Source organism: Pocillopora verrucosa, chromosome 9 (genome assembly GCF_036669915.1).
Source record: "Pocillopora verrucosa isolate sample1 chromosome 9, ASM3666991v2, whole genome shotgun sequence".
NCBI classification, from domain to species: Eukaryota; Metazoa; Cnidaria; class Anthozoa; order Scleractinia; family Pocilloporidae; genus Pocillopora; species Pocillopora verrucosa.
Genome location: NC_089320.1, coordinates 18439217 through 18460787, shown reverse-complemented (window position 1 = coordinate 18460787; position 21571 = coordinate 18439217). Strand labels below are relative to the sequence as shown.

General features: G+C 38.9%; 1 protein-coding gene and 1 long non-coding RNA gene across 5 annotated transcripts; one reads left to right on the top strand and one right to left on the bottom strand.

Moving 5' to 3' along the window:
• Positions 1 to 2498: 2498 nt before the first annotated feature.
• Positions 2499 to 4923, bottom strand: LOC136283244 (uncharacterized). The gene is made up of 3 exons (XR_010718669.1): positions 4805 to 4923; positions 4112 to 4197; positions 2499 to 2602 (listed from the first exon to the last, which is right to left on the bottom strand). It is a non-coding gene; the product is annotated as an uncharacterized lncRNA (long non-coding RNA).
• Positions 4924 to 8087: 3164 nt separating this feature from the next.
• On the top strand, positions 8088 to 20572 carry LOC131793661 (cartilage intermediate layer protein 2-like). 4 transcript variants are annotated; one of them, XM_066172154.1, is made up of 14 exons: positions 8088 to 8219; positions 10111 to 10162; positions 11052 to 11092; positions 11694 to 11760; positions 12517 to 12567; positions 13321 to 13479; positions 13683 to 13862; positions 14914 to 15033; positions 15871 to 15981; positions 16188 to 16295; positions 16541 to 16646; positions 16870 to 17024; positions 17511 to 19536; positions 20424 to 20572. In XM_066172154.1, the coding sequence occupies exons 2-14, from the start codon at positions 10111 to 10113 to the stop codon at positions 20458 to 20460; spliced, it is 3213 nt and encodes a 1070-aa protein (XP_066028251.1). In that variant the 5' UTR covers positions 8088 to 8219; the 3' UTR covers positions 20461 to 20572. The 4 variants fall into 4 exon arrangements, with proteins under 4 accessions (XP_066028251.1, XP_066028252.1, XP_058967090.2 ...); XM_066172155.1 differs by having other exon boundaries at positions 20420 to 20572; XM_059111107.2 differs by lacking the exon at positions 12517 to 12567.
• Positions 20573 to 21571: the final 999 nt, after the last annotated feature.

Below are 21571 nucleotides of genomic sequence, written 5' to 3'. Positions count from 1 at the left end.
TGATCAATTTTGAATTTCATGATCTCTTACTAACTTATCATATCTTTCATTAGACAAGCAGATTTTATTTTGTACTCTTTCGATTGACTGGTTTTTTATTCTAATAGAACGTTTGCCAGATTCTTGATTCTTGGGTTAATAGCTCCTTCGCAAACTTCGCCATGTTTTTGAAAAATATTTAAAAAAACAATAAATATATACATATATACATACATACATACATCTATATATATATATATATATATATATATATATATATATATATATATTTGAAACTACGACCAAGTGATCAGCTGTTAATGTTCTCGAGATCCAACTTTAGTAGTTCCCCATCAGGTTAAAAAGCAATCACTTAATACGTAGACCTAAGAGGTTCAGTTCATAAACACATCTACGCAAGAATCGTTTTGTAAATTCAAAAAGCACCATCAAGGAAACTTCTTGTCAAAACCTTTTTACTCTATGGACAATTATAAAAATATATGTTGGCTACTTTATATAACTTCTGCCTCGTCAAAAATATGAGACTGATTTTAAAAAAAAAATTTTGGCACCTATTGTGAGGAGTAAAAATTTTTTTTTCATCCTGATTTGTTGTAGCGTGCTACCCTTGGTAATTGTGGCTAATGTTTCAGAACCCTCATAGAAAGGGTGTCAATTGAAAAAATCAATCATAAGGAATGCTTAATAGAGAGGCTATGGAAAATATCGGTAATCGTTCCAAATTTTCCTTTAATTAGAAAAATGGAAAAAGGAAATCGTTTTTTCTCATAAGCACAGACAAAAACGAGGTATCAAACGAATTACATTTCCTTGCTTAATGCACCCACAGCTTTTGCTGCGAGGGTTCTCGTCTTTTCTAAAAACGTTGTATTATGATAAACACATTATTTGGCATAGAAGCTATACTGAAATTAATTCTCATCACAAAGTCATCGGGAAAAAGTCTTTTCGGTCCAAAATTGAATTCCAGGTCAGAGCCAAATTGAGCCTGTCAGTTATAAATGTTTTGTACTTAATTTTCACTTGTATATAATTTTTCAGCAACGCCTTTGAGTTACAATTGTCCCATTTTCAATCACCTCGAAAAACTCTTCATAGTTTAGAAAAATAGATCGTTTGAGTTGTAGAAGTGTTTGTGTCTTCACAAAGTTTCTTGTTCGAAAATGCTATTATAGGTAATGATTTCTGTCCTGCATCAATTTTTTACTTGAAAAGACTATGGAATTTTTTCAGATACGTTCGTGACTCATAATTGCTCCCTTTTGTCATTAAACGTCATTGTCATTTTCATCGTCTTGGTGACTTCTAATCGCAAAGTTGAGAGATCTAAATGTTCCAAAGCCGAGGTTTTTTAAAGTATTCTTCAAGAACGTATCCACCTTTTTTTGAAAAAACATTTCTCTTGTCCAAAAAAAGCTTCTCTTTGAACTTTTCACTCGAAAAGTTTAATTTTAAAAACATTTCGTTCCACTTCCTTCCACAAGTTGAAACATCAGTCGTCATCACTTTCTGTTTTTGCTGATTTGTACTTTCATGAGAAACATTCCATCATCTTTGATGAAAAACCTTTTCGTCAAAAGGTTAATGGTAAACTTTGAGTGCACATAACATTGATTCATTAAAAATATCCATAAAATTTAGCAATTTATGGTGTCTATGAGCTTATTTCAAATCAAAAGTATGTTTTCATTTGGTTCTGCCACATACTGGAGTTACATCTCCAACTATCTTCAACTTCGATTGATAAATATCCTTCCGTCAGTTTGCAAAGCATTTTTTTTCAAATTTCTCCGGTTCTGCAATTTATTTGTCTGAAAAGTATTCTACCCTAAGAAGATCGCAATTTGAATTAGTTTTGGTTTTTTTCAAAAATCTGCAATATTCCTGAAGTTTAACTGTAACAGGCAAAAAGGCAAATACAACTCTTTGAAAAATTACTTTACATCAACTTAAAAATTTTAATGATTGAACCCACGGTAATATTCATTGAAAATTTTGGCCACGTTACATTGTCTCCAAGTTGCATTGTGATGGATTCCCTTGATTTACGAGTCGATCAATTCGAAGCTTCAATATCCTCTCTCTGCGCAAGCCCCCCGAGCGCTTGAATCTGTTTACATTGGTTCGTTTAAAATACCGCCCCTCCGGGCCACAATTGTGTTCAAATGTCCCACCTAAGGGTCGGATTTCAAAGTACGTTTTTTTTTCTACAAGGCAAAAATAGCGACCGTTATTTTCTACCGATTCACCAAACCTTAAAACCTAGACCTTGTAGACCTTTTCTGAGCCGTTCACTCGCAAAGGTGAACTATTTACCTTTAAACCCCTATATTTAAGGATAAAACACGTTTTTTCTGCTGGACAGACTTGGGACGTTCAGCCAGCCAAGGGTCAAATGCCCGTGAGTTGCTCGGGGGGATTTTGAAGCTTTGAATTGATCAGTGCATAACATTGTAATGGATTGCCTTGATCTACCAGCCAAAACAAAAATTGAACAACTCACGTTTAGTTGAGTTCTTTACTTCACTTCGTTCGTTTCCAATTTCCAGTTTCCAGTCCTCTTATCCTGTAACACAGTTTTCATTTCTGCTTCTCTATTCTGCAAATCCAATTATTACATTTGATTAATTGCATGAAAAGCCAAATAAACCAACAAAGAAACAAATATGGAAATAAACAAAGAAAAAAACACTGTTGAATGTTTGTTTATCCATTTTTTTTTTCGCGAGATAAGCTGTCTGGTTTGTTCCAAACTTGTACTATTGGTCTTATTAGAGTCACTACTAATAGTGAATTATTATGGCGTCGGTTGGAAGGATTATTTGAGAAGTCATCTGTTGAAATAGGTCTGTGTTTTCTGGTGGTCTCGTTGGAGATGCTCGACAAAAGTAACCAGTCTAACAACAATCGAATTAAATCAGATGAAGACTGTCGCTCAAGTTCTCGAAACGTCTGTCATTTTTACTGACAACACTTCTTTTTGGAACTACCCTCGGCCGACCAATATACTCATCTCTCCAAAAATCCTAGTTCTCGTTAAAAGAGAAATTTTTTAGGTTGAGATGGTGTTAAGGAACTCTTTTATGTTTAAACTACTCTCAAAATCTTGTAACTTATCGATTGTATTAACGTGATTTATGAAAAGACTTACTTTTTTCTACGACATTTTTAGTTCCAAATACTCAATAATTATCGATGCGTTTTAAATTCTATAAGGAAATTACTAGTCAAACGAGAAAGTTGCTTTACGAACTCAAGAATTTCAGTCCGGTGAACTTTGCAAATAATACTCTGATTAAAACGACGCAAATAATACTAACTGGCAATTACTAAGAAAGATCTATATCTTATTAAAAAGCGCAAAGTTACACGAGTTTCCTTTCCGAGTATTTTTGTAAATTTTCTGAATGTTAAAAGCTTCAGTAAAAAAGTAATTATTGAGTATTTTACCCAGCATGAAAGATGCAGAACTATAATTCGCCGAATGAATCCCTCATTAGCAGTAAACAAATATGTAAAAATGGAGAGTGACATCATATGCTGTTTTGAGAAAGGTTTTCGGGAAAATTACAAAAGTGCACGCCACAATCTCTGGGTATCCAGTAATCGATAAATTTTAGCAATTGAAATTAATAGGTAAATTGGTCAAACCTGCGATGACTCGTACTTACAGTGAAGTTTTCTCAGCTTTTCCTGAAATCCCGAGGTCAAGAAACCGAGACCCTAAAACTATCCACAATAACTCTAGGGGTTATAGCGTGCACTTTCACGCTTTCCGACAACTTTCCGAAGCCTCTTCTTCAAGAGTTGTTCAGAAATCATCCTTGAAATCGCTCTTCGTTTTTTCCCCTATCTTAGCTTTGGTTTTTCATTAAATTGAGCATGCAGTAAGTCCAGTTTCCTATCAGCAAGATATAGATTTAAAAGTAACGAGGTCCAAAAGTTAAGCAACAGCAAGCAAGCAACCCAGTCTGTAACAACGCTATATCGACGAAATATTTTGGAATAGTTACTACAATGACAGCATACAATGAATATTTTGGTACTGTTTTATGTTTGTCATGAAACTCTTTGAACTACCAGTAAAACAAAACATTAACGAACTTACGTTTATCTTCGTTCTTTTACATCACACCGTGCATTCCTCATTCCAGCTTTCCAATCCTCTTTTTCAACCACAGTCTTCAGTTCCTTCTGCAAATAAAATGAATTAATTGATTAAGTGACATATCTCACGCCATTGAACGAGAGTCTGCTTCTCGGAATAGCCTCTGAGGAAAGGATTTTTAGAAGAGATGCAGAGTGATTGACTGTTTGACTTTGTCTCTCACGAAGGCATTAATCGGTAGATTTTATGCATTGGTCTGTTAATTTTATAACCCAACTCCGTTTTTTTCCAATTTTTTTTGCTTAAGGAAAGCATTTTATATGGTTGGAGCAAGGGCTCGCTCATGTTCTCGCTTTTCACAAGTACGTGACGTAGTTTCAATGTTTTCATTGTAGATTACTCACTCCATCCGTCCAGCACTCGTTTCGCTTCAACATATATACTTGATCGCGAAAACGTGGACAGCTAAAAAGCATGATTCATGAACGATGAGACTAAATGGCTTTCAATTTACATATTCAGTGTACCTTTGACTATTCATTATTCGTGGCAAATCTTTGTTTATGATGATCCTTTTCTTTAAGAAAAGTGCAAGTGGCTCCTACCATCTACTGCGACTGATTATGCAATTGTTGTGGTTACTATGTGCATGTGTACCCACAAAGCCCTTGAGTCCAATCGTTCACTACTTACCCCTTTCGGTTGTCAATGGTCTCGCAATGGAGTGTATATTGAAATCCAATTTTGACTTTAACTCTCACCAACAGGTTCGTAGTCCATTTGACTCCTGTTCTTCCATCATCAAGTTATCGCCGTCCTAAAGACATGAACCACAAAAACAAATATATAATTATTTAGAAGAGGAAACGAGACACCACATTCATTCGTCGTTTTCTGTTACATCTTTGTATACATGTTTTAAGCTGTATTGCACGTTGAAACTAAGAGCATCGAAGCTCTAACCATAAATCTATGAAAAAAGAGACTCAAGTAGTAAAGATACTTACCTGTAAGGAAACTTTAAGAAGCCCAGAGCGCAAAGACGCAGGGTACATATGTCGCTAAACTGTAAACGAGAAGAAAAACACAATTTAAGACGGGATAAAATTTTAATGAAGAAGTTTTCTGTTGTTTCAATAGATTTGATAGAATTAACATCTGAGATGAAGTTATAAGGAAAGTCGAAGTACTTGAATTACGGCAACAGCTAAAGTAAATAACCTATGAAAATTCTGCAAACAATTCATTAGAGACACGTTTCGAGACTAGACCTTCGCAGAAGAGAACTCTGAAAACGAATTTCTCTCTCACCACGTGTAACCGTTACTGGTATTCTGCAAAAGCACACAATCAAATATCTCCATATTTGGGCTGCTGAACTTGGGATAAGGAAATAGTCGTCCTAAAAATACTCTTAGAAGTAGGTACAAGCGCAGAAAACAGCAGAATACGTCAATTTTCTGCTTGAAAAGCAAAACGCTGGAACTCCTTCGACCACATGTCACATTGATCCAAGGTGTGAGACAAACATGAATGAATAATTAATTTTAGAAACAATCAAAGTTTTATCCTGCACAAACTAATCACAACAAGTTATTATTCATTAACATGCGAAAACTGTTTGTAGTTGCCTACCGGACTACCCCTTAAAAGGGGGGGAGGGGAGGAGTAAGGAGGGCTGGAGGGTAAAGGGTTATGGTTCGTGTTCATTTTCGTGCTGAAACATTTAAGACTTCCTCTACGGTTTTACAAAACCATTATTTTCAGTTTCAGTGCTCCAAACTGCGATCGTTTCGGTTTACCGATTCTATGGTAATATACTTAAGTTTAACTCTAAATTCATTATTCTTAATTTAGCGAGTTGTACGGGTTCAATGGTAGAGATTGAAATTGGTGGGCATAGTTGTGAAATCTTTCACACGTTCCAAGATTACCATTTATCATAATTCATTACCTAATTGATAATTTATGCAGTCCTGAACTATTTCACCCAGCAAAAGTGAACACTTCAAGCTCTGTGAGAGGGGCAAAGGCTTTATACGTGACGCGTGATTAAGGTCAAAATTACAAACTATTGTCACAAAATTTCTCAGATTTCTCGTAGTTCATTCTCATCATCTCTTGGTAGCTAGGCTTCAGTTTCTTCAACTTCTTGACTAAAATTAAAATTTTTAACCTTATTAATTAAACAGCGCGTAAGATAGTAAAGTATCATTCGATCAAAAAAAAAAGCCAACAATGGGCAAGATACCAACTATTCGTAAAAGGAGAATCCTTACAATGCACGAAATACTAACGTAATAAAAACATCAAAGCAGAATCCTTATAGTGTGCCAGATACTAACGTAATAATCGATAAAAAGAAAATCTTTGCAGTGTGCAAGATAATAACGTAGCAATCCATAAAAAGAGGATTCTTAGAGTGCGCCACACACTTACGTTACAATCGATCAAATGACAAAGAAAACGGAAAAATGAATTTCATTTGAGAGCGGGAGGGAAAACTTTTGAACTTGCTATTATGATCCACCGATGAATCATTGTGCCGATAAAAACGCGACATATTGAAACTGCTTGCTTAGATAGATATAGGCTGAAATAATTTAAAGATAAGTTTAAATGACTGAAGGAAGTCACATAATTAATATGAAACCGAAAATTAATCTCCTTTGGTCAAGCCCTCTGGATCTCTTTTTAGAAAGACCACAAAGCAAAGAACACTATCGTCACAAGTTCCTGCGTGCTCAAAGGGAATTAGCCTCGCAAACCCCGAGCCTTTAGTCACTTTCGTGAACAAACAGGATGAATTTTCTGTGCTTTTTTTCATTTTTTAGCGCCAACCGGCACCTGATCAACGTGCTTCCTGAAGCCGAGCTCAAATTTTATTGAATAATTTCACGTTCGTAAGTCAAGGTTTGAAGGCACTGTAAACAGGGCCGCCGGTGGACCATATATTTTGGCAAAAACAAATGACATCCTGGTAAACTTGAAAGATAGAGAAAAAGCGTGAGGATTTACTCTTTTTTATTATTACAAAGAAAATGGGACAGTGCTGGATGTCACATACCGACTTTTTTTTTTATTAGGGTTTAAGTATCAACGGCACGTGTCTGTGTGGGTAGTACTAATACCTCCCTCTGAAAAATCACCGTCTTTCACTAAATAATAACCTAGAATTATCTTTCGGTTTTTTTTTCCTTTCAGATTGTTCCACACACAATAACGATTAATTAAGAATGCACAATAAAAAATTGTCGCGGTGCTACTTTAGGAGATGAAATTCAGTCAATTTAGACATTAGTCCTTGTAACGAAATCTTTCAAAGGCAAATTTACTCCAACGGTTCACGTTTACTAAGCTGAAACGTCCTAAACAGGTCTTGACAGAAAGTATTATTCCTACGGTAAGGGATCACGTGAACGCAGTACTGTTTTTATCAGCAGTTCCTGTGAATTCTATCCTTTCCATTAAGAGCTTTACTGAGCCCAACTTGGCTAGAAGGCCGGATGCTACGGCACATTATTAGTCTTTGTCACTTATTTTGGCCTTACACCAAAATTTTAGTCACAATTGGTGGATTCTGTTCCGTTTTAGCGTTATCATTACAAGTTCCTGCTTGCCTGTAGGGATTTAGTTTCGTTAACTCCGCGCCTTTTACAACAGTCCTGAACAAACAGGATTAAATTTATCTACGAATGTCCCTCATCATACCCTCATTTTTTTTGTATACAGGAAAAACAGAGTCTATCTTTCGTTATTCTATGCAACAGTGTCTCCAAAGAGGACCTTTTTCACACATGCTGTTTCTTTAAGGATTTTTTGTTCCTATCCAAAGATATCCTATGGGACACTGTTAATTACACTTGACGAGCACGTGCGCGTGTGTGTTAGAATTTCTTTCTTGTGTGGGTGATAATCCTATTGTAAAGTTATTATTATCCGGTGAGCAATATCCTGAAAATGACAGACTTTGTCGCTAAGAGTTCAGGACCTTTAGGCTAATTTAAATTACAACACGTTCGAAAGTCAAGATCACTTGCTTTGCACAAAGGTGTTGTTGAAAGGCAACTTAAAAAAACAAAAGCCGGAGAGGGAAACCTTTTTGAGGGTAGGTCTAAGATAATTTGGTTCTAATTTGCAGGTTACATGCAGTTGTTTAACCACAACCACAAAAGGGTGGCTTTTGATTCATTACCCGCATCGATCAAAAATGACGACCATCTTTCAATCTTATTGTTAAATCACTTAACTGAACCCTTGCCTCGGATGCGCCCTTATCTTCTTCTCTCTGGCACAGCTTGGTTCTTTGGCCGAGCCATCTGGAACTAATAGTAAACGAATGGTTGACTGAGAGCTTTCCATAAATCATTTGTGGCCGCGACGCTACTGTAACTTTTGGCTTGAAAAACGAATAAAGCGAAACAAAATACTGCAGTCCTAAAAAGAAATTACGTAACTTAAGGACCTTTCATTCCATGTGTTAGTAGACATGACTATACCAGAGGCATTAAATCCACTCATATTTGTCCGCATATGTTCACTTTACGGAACTGAATAGTGAAATTCCCGGTATTGTTCGTCTTCGCTCCTCGATCACCGAGAAAACTTTATTTGTAGTTACATTATCTTCATAACCCTCTAAGAAAAGAAAATCTGCCGAGATATTAAAACTAACTAGGCTTGTCAAGGCTTGGCGCGACAAAGATTGGTAAATCCGACTTTGCTTAACAACCTTTCAGACAATAACTCTAGTTTTTTGTGCCTGAATGATTATCAATATTGGCACCAGTTGTTCCTGTCGAAATTTGATATCAGAAACTTAAGCACTGTGTCACAGGATAACTTTTGATTCAGTGATTTAGTCCACATGGTTGGGCAGAAATTGTCTTTGTACTTCTTGTCTGTGATAAAGAGATACAAATCTGAAGTATAACCCCTCAAATTCATTGGTGGATACATTTGTACTTAATCGATGAAGACGTTGATCCCACGCAAATGAAGACGTTTCTTCAACAATAATAACTGAATTTCACATTTTAAACGAAGCCATATCAGCTTATTTTACAGAGTGGATCATACACGAGCAGGAGGTCGTGACCTCGTTTTATGGGAAAAACTACCTTCCTAGGATTTCAGGAATCACGGAATTAAAAGAAAAAAAAAAGCCTCTTAAAAGAGGAATCTTAATTGCTCAGTCTGAGCGCTTATTTTCATAGAATCATTCGCGTTTTGCAAGCTGTTGGATTACGTTATTACAAGTCTAGCAAGGCAGTTTGATTCTCTCAACTGGTTTATGTTCTTTTTCTGGTGAAAATCGCGACTGTGAAAGCATTAGCCAATGCAGTGACATTTTCAGAAGGGAGTGCGTTACCCTCCTGATTCCTGATTTAGGTTTGACTAATTTTATTTTCGATAATAACGACCTTAAAGCCCCAAATTCTCGTTCCAATAGGACCCCGAAATAATTGGCGCAAAATTCACTTTGCGAGTAAAGTTTTCTAAAGATCTCACGGATCACGAATAAAAATGTGAAAAGCCTCTTTCTTATTCGTCGAGTCTTCATTCATCGAAAAGGAATTGGCTGTAAGAAGGCAGGTCAAAACGACGGTCTCAAAAGATAGGACCGTCTGAATAAAATAAGATCGTCGCTGAGAAAGATAAGATCGTCCACCGAGTGGGGAGTGGCAAAAATGGGGGGTGGGGGGGGGGGTTATGTATCGGTCTGTGCCCTTCTCTTACAAATGTCTAGAGATATTGCTTGTACAGGAAATGAACTCTCAGCGCTCTCACTTATAGCAGGAAAACACTAGCGGTTCATGATATTTTGCCCATGAATCGTGCTATTTTTCCATCTTTCCAAGATATAAATGTTAAATTGCGGTCTCTATTTTAGAGAAAAGTCTATTTTTCATCTCCTTCTTCCTAATTGTCTTTGTCAACTTGATTATTGCATCGTTAAAGTAGGTAGGTTCCTCAGCTTCTGTTTTTTTTTTCAACAGATGACGGCAAACCCCACGTCATTGTTTTTGGTTCTGTTTCTCTGCTTTGGCTGTGAGTATGATACTTTCCCTTAACTTTATTACCACTATTAAACTTGCACTTTTAAAGGGAATCTTGAATCCTTTTTTTAATTCAGGCGAAAATCGCCGAGTGTGTCCGGTGCGGTGACTGCGATTTTCGCCGGTCGCCGCGACTCGGTGTACAAAATGTGACTTAACGTAGAAACCTTCTTTCCCTCAAAGCAGAGGGTATTAGTGCAAATTTTAATTTTCAGCGCCGGGCTTACGGATGAATGTCTTAAAACCAAATTACTTTGATTCAAACAGCAAATCAGAAGTGGAATTCGCCATTTGTTTTGCTTTAGCACATGATTGGTTGAACAGGTGGTGAAAGTCTTTATTTGAGACCAGTCAAAGAGCGAAGGAAACAAATTGTAAAGCAAATTCACTGCTGGATTACTTTCGACGCGCAACTGAAAATTGCAGTCACTAGATCGAGAGGAAGCTGAAAAATCTAAACTTGACGTTTAGTCTTAAGCTATATCTTTCCTTTTGCCTATTCATTAAAAATTAAAAAGGGACCAGGCACTTTGTCTCACCGGGCGGGGATAGGGAGATTTTTTTCGGGAGTGGGGGGGGGGTCACCAATAAAGTATAAGTGGGAGGGGGAGCTATACAAAATTTACTGCCAATTAACTGCCAATGAGGAGGAATCATCAAGTGGGATCAGGTAATTTTAATTGTCACCTAACCAAAATCCTCCAATCCCCCGACCCCCGACCCCCGACCCCCGACCCCCGACCCCCGACCCCCGACCCCCGACCCCCGACCCTCTCCTCTCCTTCTAAGGCGATAAATGATGACGGGTCTCTAGTTGCAAAGAAGCCGACATCGGCGAAAATGTTAACAGCATAGACCCAATGTTAATTGTTTGGTTTCAGTTCCATGGGCGAGATATGCTGTCGAAGCCAGGATAGCTCTGGTAAGGTGTACATCATTGAAAAAAAATTTAGCAGAAAATTAAAAGAACAGACGAAGAACAGCCGTTTGCTTCAGCCAGATAAATCAACGCTTTTATTCTATGCAGCTATTGCCGAAAAAATTTTCAAAACGAATTACGAAGTTCTCGTAGTAAAAGTGATACCTGTTAACCCTTAAACTCCCACGATGAGTTACCGAGACAATTTCTCCTTTGATATAATATCAAGTAGACAAGTGGTAAGAATAAAGAAAATTTGAGTTAGTTGATCCAATACCAAATTCTTCGAAGCAACATCGTAAGAATTGTATGGAAGACAGTGAAGAGAATTGCTAACGAGAACTTGGTAGTGAAAGGGGTTCAATCGCCAGAGTTTTGATATGAGTGGTTATAGCTGAAATAGCTAATGAGTTGTTAAAAAGTCGTTTTCATTAGTACAAATGTAGACACATTCACCTGTATATGTATAAACTCGTACACTTAACTATATTTGCGCCAAGTATTCTCTCCAAGGCTCCAAATCTCTATGAAGAGCGTAGGATACTCGAAATCGAATAGTCACTATGATATCCACAGACGAGCTTGAGTAACATTGGTTTTTCAGGACCAAGATGCAATTGAAGGAGGCAGATTTGATCAAGGAAACAGTCAACAACTACGTCTCGGCGTAGGTAAGAAATGACATCACTTGTTATCTGATGATAACTTTTGCTCAGGTTGTCAGAACATCAACCACAGTCACAGACAACATTCCTCTTTAGGAGCACTCTTAGGCTACGAGAAATCCTCCTTTAACTTTCGGCGAAGTTCGTTGCGCGAAACTCTGGGTGTGGGCGCACGAAAAGTTGACATAATTTTCTTTATTGATTTTTTTAACTCACGCGAAAGACTTCGCCGAAAAGGAGGAACTGTTCTTAGTGTAGAGTGCTCTCTATTATTGTAGAAAAATTACAGCGAAATGGTTCACAAAGAACATTTAGCCGTGTAAATTATAATGCTCTAAAACCCAGATTCATCGAGCGAAGCCTGGAGCATACCTATGTTCCTTAGGTATAAATCAATGCAACTATTATCGCAGAAAACCATACGCCTGACCAAAATAAATAGACGCGACTCCAGTGACCGTTTTAGAATGTGCACCTGAAGATGATAATAGCAACGACAATGGCACCACTTTGATATTTTTCGCACTCAATGGTCGATAGCTTTAGGAAATATATAATATTAGTCAGTTGGCTATGCTTCAATTTTCTGGTAAAGCCCCTTAACGCGGTTTTCATTCACCAGGCCGAGTCAAACGATGTATATATTCAAATGTCTACCGAGAACTGATGTTGATAGTTAAATGGGCTCGTCCAGGGCCGAATTTATCTATTACCATTCGATATTCCTGCACTCATTTTCTCCAATATCGATTGTATCATTAGGCAGTTCCAAGCCCCATTGTGCACCGGAATGCATAGACACAATACCTGTAGGTTAGTAACAAGACAGGTTTACGAGCTGAATTTTATCCTGATGACAGGTTTTTCTATCTATATCTTGCATAAAAACCTACTAGCAATCATAAAACAAGTATAAACACGTGTAGTGCGTATGTTTTCCACTAAGTTACGAAGCACACGGAGGAGTTCTGTTTAAAACTACCTCTTAAAGGTCTAAGTTCTTGTATATCATGCTCAACAATTCATGAAAAACAGTTCTCTATTTACTCTGATCATAAAATAAACCACTGTTCCTAAATGATGGGCTGAACTCAAATATAGGTACTTTCCTAGTCTCGTCGTACCTAGACCTTTCACGGCCATTTAGGTTACAGTTACACGGTAAGATCTAGGTACTACATCAGTGCTTTCTTAATAAGTGAATTTCTCAGTTCTGGCTTTTCATATAATCCATCAAATATTTCCCCTCATATGCAATACGCCTGAAAAATTCCTAAGCGATATCCCTCGGTTTTTATACCATTTTTCTGATAGAATGAGAAGATTTGTTTGAGATGTATTTAAAGATGGGAGAGCGCTTTGGTGTTACCTAAGAGGAGAGTGCTGGTAAAAATGAAATAGGGCATGCCCGAAAACACTTATAAAGCGAGCACATGATAAGGGTTTGTTTTGCCCTTGAAACTGAATTGCACCCGCGCTCGGGGGGAGGTGGGAGAGGGGGAGAGGGGGGGGGGAGGGCAATGAGCCACTTGTATTGTGATCCGATTAAGCCTAATGCCTCGCCAGGTCCGCATTCCTGTCATCCCAATCCTTGTCGGAATGGGGGAATATGTACCTCCCTACGCCGACATCGACGTCTCACAATGAAGGTGCCAGATGGGCTTTGGTTTAACAAGTACCATTGTAAATGTCCACCGGAGTTTACTGGTAAAAACTGCGAACAAAGTATGTATTTCATTTTCCTTACTGACCACCAGTTATGTCGTTTGATTTGCACGTAGACGTCTGAGTCTTGTTACCTCTGGGTGGCCTTGTAGTCTAATTGTCATCTGCAACTAATGCCGCAGTAATTTTTTGGAGGAAAATGATTTCGTGTAATCAACTTCCCTAAATGTGCTTTACATTCTATTCTTTTGTGTACTTCTTAGATCTTTCTGTGTGCAAATTCAATCATTGTTTGAATGGAGGAACGTGTCAAGCCCTGTATCGAAGGAGTCCTTCCTCCTTCCCGAATAAAAGTGACAAGAAACGTGCGATCCCTGAAGATTTTATCCCCTCCTGGTACTGTGAGTGTCCACCCAAGTATACTGGTATGCGCTGCGAACAGGGTATGTACTAATATAACTTCGCATCACTAGCCTGACCCCACAACTTTCGAGATCTCTAACCAACTTCTCCTCTCTCGTTGCTATAACTTTGCTCAAAGGGTTTTTTTTGATTGCACGAAGATAGCACGAGCTTTAAAAGTGTCAACATGCAAAACAAACATGGCGGCTCGATACGATCGTTATCTGAAAAGCTGTGTTAAAAACAGTTTGACACAGTACTCTTTTTATGAGATGGAATCTAGGGTTTCCAGAGCAACTGCACCCATAAAATTCATAGGCCCTCTACACCTGAAAAAGAGGTCAACCGAAAAGAAAACACCGTAAGGAAGGTTGCCAAAAGTCGACAGAGTCGAAAGTTTACGCATGCTCAGATACCGATCTTGGTGAAGTTCTATTCCATCACTTAATATTTGACGACAAGGTAAATAGGGATCTGTCGAGTAAGATTTATCGCGTTTCCTTCCGTGGATTTTACTAAGATTTTGCTGGACCGTTTAACATATTTTTGCCCTTCCTAGCGCATGTTGATTACAAAAATTTATAGGCCAAATTTCAGATTGAGGAAGATAACACAAAATTGCAAATAGCAAAATGGCTTTTAAATGATCGGTAGGGAAACTTTCACAAATTGTGAAAATTTTGGGAGATTTCATCAGAGCAAATCGAAGAAAATCAAGGGCAAAGCCAAATTATCGCTGGGGAGCGCCTCCCATTATGGAGCCTTAGTTTGACAACGAAAATCATATTGATATTTGCTACACGAAAAGATAGTCCGAACTTTGTTCATTGCCTTTTGATGGCTTTTTAGTGACCTTCTAAAGAAAAAACATAAAAATTTTCTGGAAAAACATTACGCTGGCGCGCGCCAACGTTGAGCTAAAACCCTATGGAGCCACCTTAAGAGAATTAACTGGTACATCAAAATGAAACCATTCGGCAAATATGTTTTTTGGTTCTCATTTCCTGTTTGCCTGATGATGTATTGAAATCGTGAGGAGTGGTTATATAACATTACATTAGAAGCTAAGCGCTTAAGGATTTTTTACTTCAGTCGTAGATCCATGCATCCCAAACCCTTGCCAAAATGGAGGGTCATGTTCGAGTCAAGGATCCACGTTTAGCTGTAGCTGCAGATCTCAATATACTGGAAGACGTTGCGAGATCCTGAATGGTATGCATTGACTTGGCATCACTGGCATGACCCCAAAATTTCCGAGAATTCCAACATACTTTTCCTCCCTAGTTACCATAAACTTACTTAACGAAATAAAATTACTTAACGAATAGAGTTACATCAACAAAAAAAACACTTAGAATAAAAGTTTTTAGAGATCCTGAACGGTTAGTGAGGATGCATCCAATTCAAAAAACAAGTTCATATCCAGGCCCTATGCCTTAATCGAGGTATACGCGTGGTAGTTGTGAAGAAGTATCTCCTGACGACTTTTGGGGTACCTTCTGCTGGAAATGCGAAGGACGGAGGGATGCACCCCTTATTTATTTCTTTATCTTGCATCCGTAATACATACTTGAGAGTTAAGCTGATAAAGCTTGTGTGTGTGTGTGTGTTCTGACCGGGAATTCTATCCCTGGCAGGTCTGTTCTTGCCAGATTGGCTGACACTTAGAAATCTGACGAAGATCAGCCTCTTTTTCTCTAAGTTTCTTTCTTGAGCGACGTGTCAATCAACTCTACCCTTACGGAAATCTCGCTCACTTGAGATCTCCACCGTTGTGCCTTGCTTAAGCAGAAAAGGTATGCGTACCAAAGTCAAAGCAAGAGGTTGATCAGAGGCGGACCAAATCATTGGTAACCTCGAGGACGACTTTGAAAACATAGAGGCCTTATGCGCTATAAGCTATGGCTGGAGAAAATAAAGTAGTCCAAGGTGAAGATATGCATCCATCAGAGCAGAACTTCGTCAAACGAAATAGTGCCTGTATGTATTTATATTTCTGAGAGAGAACGTCCCATCAGTTTGTCAACTCTAGTATTTCCTCCTTTCTAGGTGCATGTGCGCAGAAACCTTGCCAGAATGGAGGAACATGTTACTCCCTTGGAAACAAGATGCACTTTTGTTTCTGTAAACCTCAGTTCACTGGAAGAAGTTGCGAGAAAGGTTGGTTACCGTAGGAGAGGCCTATGTGCCCATTTTTACGTCGTTTATTTTGTTTGATGAGACAACCTCCTTATCGTATTTCGAAAAAATCACAATTTATCCTATTTTATCTGAAACTAATCTCAATGACGATAATTGTAGCTTGCGTTTATCAAAATAATTAAATATCCGAGATCAATTCCAATGATTATTGTATATGTTTGCAGTAAATTGCAACGCTCGGCCATGCAGGAATGGAGGGACATGCCTCAGTGTAGAAAGGAGATCATTCTGCAAGTGTCCAGCTGGAATTACTGGGAATCTTTGCGAAGGCGGTGGGTATTGAGAGTCCACCCAAACGTGTACGAGTGTAAAATCTTTGAATTACGGTAATGCATAAAGGTCGAAGACTGTTCCTTCATAAATGCCTCTCTCAATATGTTGTCTTTCTCAAAATATATGATCTTGGTTCTCGGGTAATTTCTTCCCACTTTCCGTCAATCGATCCAAACTGCTAAGATCCTTCCATTGTCCCCTTCTCCTATGTGTTTGGTAATCTTTTATCGTTGATTATTTACAGAGATCCCAGTCGTTACAAAAGATCCACAAGACTCCATTCGAATGGAGGGTGATGGCATAACACTTTGTTGCCAGGCGACAGGGAAACCTACTCCTGTATATGAATGGTAGGTCCAAAGCACGTTTTAAAGAGCTCTATGTGTCACAGTCTGGATATCCACTGAGACATTTTCCACTGAGACATTTTCCACGAATATTCCAAGATCAGCGTTTGCAATCTGTATTTTTCTTATCCACCTTTTTCTACACGTGATGACAAATCTAGTTACCATAGACAAAGGTAAAAAAGATATTGATAAAATTATTTTATTCATCTTTCTCGTTCGGTAGGTTTCACAACGGTGCACCCTTACTGCACCAGTTACGAAATAGAAACCTACGTCTGTCTAGATTGTCTTCACGTGATTCTGGTTCATATCAATGTCGTGCAAAAAACAAGTTTGGGGCAACAGTATCCAACGAAGCAACGCTGACAGTTGTGCCTGGTAAGATATGATTTCCTGTTAAGAAATCATTAAAGTGGTTCGCATATTTGACAGTTATTTTACTAGTATGGTCAATAGCGGTTGATATTCACTTGCTAATCACTTCGGGCTAGCCAATCAGCCCCCGCAAAAAGCACATTTCGGACCCCATTTCACCTGTGTGGTATACGGTAATGCTTTGTATTGAACAAGGTCTGATATGTATAAATAATGCACTGTTTGAAACAACCTATGCCTATCCACGCCTATTGCTATAGCTATACATGTATGGAACTTAGTTAGAGCTTTACTTGGGCTTCTCCGAAGCACAATCTTCCAGACTTAATTTACATTACAAAGCGCTTGATTGTTATTCGGTTAGCCCAAGATAAATATGAGTTGGTTTTTCAACACTTCTAACTCTTTCTAATCAAAACATGTGATAATATTATATTTCTTTCCTTTAAAATTACTAAATTACATTTTTACTAAAAAATGTAATTTCAGGTAATCGCGAAGACTCATGCAACCCCATCCCACGGACAAAAGTTGTGTCATTGCCTGAAGGATGCACAGAAGATAGCAGTGGGAGTAACAGCGTCAATGTTGGTACTTGTTCTAACGAAGCATGCGTAAAGCGTAACCAACGGCATGCTGGAAGCTGTGGAGGACACGACTCCACTCGACAATGCTGTAGCCCAGCTTCTATGTCTGACAGCCGCGTGAGTTGCAAAAGCGGTATAAAGTTCAACATTCAGAAAATCTCTAAATGCGCATGTGCAGACTGCGCTGTCTCAAAAATTGTTGTTCGAGGTAAAGTGGTCGATCCGATGGGAAATCCCCTGTGGCGTGGCGAGATGACTGTGAGCAATGACGTTGGTAGCCGATACTATACGGATAGGCGAGGAAATTTTAAAATTCTGGTCAAGTCAGGAACCAAGCGAATAGTATTAACGGTAAAAGACAATTTTCAAGGACTGCTGGAAGATACAACGAAAGTTTTCGAACTTCATGAGGGGCAAGTGTCTTTTTATACCATTGTTCTTCAAAAGAAACCGCCGGTGATCAAATTCCCAGCAAACAATAAAAAGAGTGTTCCCCTTGGAGGATCCGGGGGGAGACCAAATTTTGTCGATCTGGACATCCCTGCAAATGCCTTCCTCACAGCTGATGGAAGAGTATATACCGGTGAGATCACAGCAACCATTGGGGTGATTGATCCTAGAAGCCAGGCAGACATGACAGCAGCGCCTGGGGATTTTTCAGCGATTAACGACAATGGAGAGGAGGTGGCACTCGGATCTGTTGGAATGCTGAGGCAAGTTTTTACAGACAGCAATGGTAATCAGCTCAGTCTGGGTAAAAACATCTCAGTCCGCATCGACGCTGACCTGTTAGACATACCCAATGATGTCACAGTTTATCAATGGTACCTGAGCAAGGAAACTGGTCGCTGGGTTAAGTTCGGAGTATTACGCCCTGAGCAAGGCGGCAGCTCTAGACCAAAGAGACGCGAACGAGCAAGGAAGTTCTTTGTGAGTGAAATTACACCAAATGTTCCTTTAGACAACATCAACTGGGATTACGTTACTGTTGTCAGTTATGTCCGAATCACGGCTCCCTCAGGCACAGTTGTGTCTCGCATCGGTCTGAGCGACAATGGGTTACAGTACACCTCTTATCGCCAAGATACAGTCCCTGCTAGTGGAACCCTGTGCATTCTAAGCTTACGAGACAAGCGAGCCATTCTTCAAGCTGAACGCGATGGAGCGCCTCTCATTCCACGACAGCCTACTGGCTTTCCTCTATTGGTGAACCCTGAGATCATTGACGGGTCTTCTGTGGGTAATGTTTTCAAAATCCAGTCCTTCCGGTTCACTTCCACTAAAGTAGATGATCGAGGTCCCATTTACCTCAGAGGCGAGGATGGCAGATGTTCACAAAGAAGAGCAAATGATTTTGCTTTTGAATTCCGAGATGCCAATGCAGGGCAATCGTTCCACTGGGAAAGTATTAGAATTGATGATCCCAGCGATCCTCGGTTGTGGCAGGTGAGACCTGACGAGATTTGTTTTGTCAAAGCACTTGTTGTAGGGACAAAGCCCGACTCAGTCATATATGTGGGAAGCGTTGGAAAAGCTCCTGGTCAATCTGACGTGGAATACGGTTACACTGCGGAGAAGAGTGCCACGGTTGGTGGACAGGGTGTGGTGTGCTTGGAATACCGATGTAATGAGGGCTCATCAGGACAGTACCAGACCCACTTACAATTCCTCACGCTGACAGGATCATGCACAGTTCAGGGGCTCAACAATGTTTTGAATGGTGCGCAAAATCGATGTACTGTGCCCCCAGCCAGTTCCTCAAGTCAAGAGCGCAACTTTTGTGTTCCACATTTGGTGGGAGGTGACGCTGGGCTCTACTCTGGAGATACAGGTGTGGCCAAGAACAGGTGTCTTACAGGGAACCAGCAGTACAACTCAGGCCGACCAACTACTACAAATCTGAACCCTACAATCACTATTAGATGCCGGTAAGTAGACTTAAAAGTATCTTCAACATTTGCTTGTATTCAAGCATTACAAATAAAAAACGTTCGCAACAGATGCAGTGTCTCCATAAGTTTTGTTAAGATACCTTTGTATGAAAAGGTTTCCTCGACTTAGAGAGCACTTGAAATTTTGATTTTTCTTAATTATGTAACAATGGTATAAAGTCTCCCAGAACAAACGTTTGACGTTACCCTTCTGAATGCCAAACCGACAACACAGTCCTTATTAATGACTCATCACGGGCTGGACGCCTAGGTAGAGTCAAATATCTCAAAGAAGTTGTGTTTATTGCTTATTTAACCCTTTAAACCCTGAGAGTGACCAGCATGTAATTTCTCCTTACAGCAGTAGTGCTGAATCATTCAGTAACATCATAAGAATAAAGGAAATGATCACAGACCTAAGAAGTTTTGATTGTTAAACAAATTCTCCTTGTCAGTACCAAAGAAAATGTAGAGATAGGAGTATAGAGAATATGGATACTGATGTTAGGGTGGAAAGGGTTAAAGCTTTAGCGAGACAGGCAAAGGTTTATATTTGAAGCAATGATGTAGGTTGGCACCTCGAGCGTTTAAGTCGATAAGATTTTTGCTAGCGATGCGATGGAGCAAAACGTTTCCTTTGGTTTAGAGCGAAACCTTCAAGGGTTGCATTGGCAATGGACAAAAAGCTTTCTAAACCTTTTTCACGAGAGTAAATGCTTAAGTTATAATATTTATTAAATAGTTTCCTCTCTGATTCTGAAAATTTTCATAGATGCAATATGAGATATTGTTCAATCTTACGGTCCTTAACTCAAATGGCTATGGGATTCATAGTGACATTTCGTGCCTAATGTTTCTTTATTTTTTTATTCTGTTTCAGTTAGGCATCAGCTTGAAATAGTAACCAGATGGGATGCATAGGAATGGACGGTGAACCATTAAGCTGAGAAATGACAAATAAAATGATTGACGCGTGATTTAATATTTAGTAGACGAGATTTTAATGTAATAAATCGCTCAAATGATGGTATTGTAAAAACGAAGGCGTGATATTTTATTTGTATCCAGTCCCTTTGCAAAGCAGTGGTGCTGCTGAACCGTTTTTTTTCCCTTTTATTTAGTTACGTAGTATACTTGCCAAACTTTAAAACCACACAACCAAAGTGCCTTTGTCCCGTGGTTTGGTCCACATTTAACCCTGATATCGAGGCAGAGTGTACAAGCAAAAGAAGAATTATGAAAGTGACAAAACTTGAAATTTGGCTTAAATCACCCTAAGTGTGTCATGAGTATGAAGCTATATCGAGTGTACCCACACCCAAATCAATCCTTTCTCCTCCCTCTGGGCTTTTTGGACCAAATACGACCATTTTATACAATTCCATTTTTACCCAGAAGAAGTTACTGAGAAACCAACGGAGCCTGTTATCGAAACAAAGTTCAGCGGTTGTTTAACAAAACCGCGTTCTAAACTTTCTTCAATTTAGTGGAACCTTTTATCTGAACGGTTATTTTTGTGAATATTATTAAGAGGGCCGAACCTAACAGAGGAAAGACATTTATTTCATTAAATCAACCCTCTTATAGAGAATACCTAGGGGCGGTTTGGGTTAGACCTCCTTAAAATATCCGGCGCACTTTTAAAGCAGGAATCAACTTGTGTGCGACTGGGTAAGTGTAAGTTTCAGTTGATTCGTTTGTATTCTAACGTGCATCCTTGTTTGTAGCACCCAAAATTTCGGAAAAACTAGCGCGCGCCCTTAATATAACGCACCTAAACAAAGCTGTCGTCACAAGATCACGCTCCAAAGGAATATTTAGTCGATGCCTGTTCCAAACTTATGGCCATACCATAAAACAAACACAAGTAACTTCCAGCCATCTTGACTAAACAAGCTCGGTCAATAAAGAATCTTTTATAAAGCAGAGATTTGGTTATATTAAAAACTAACAACTCAGTGACTTGCTTAATAAGAGAGCCGGGAAAGAAAGCCAAATGTGTTTGCAGCACAACAAACCAGCGATAGTATTA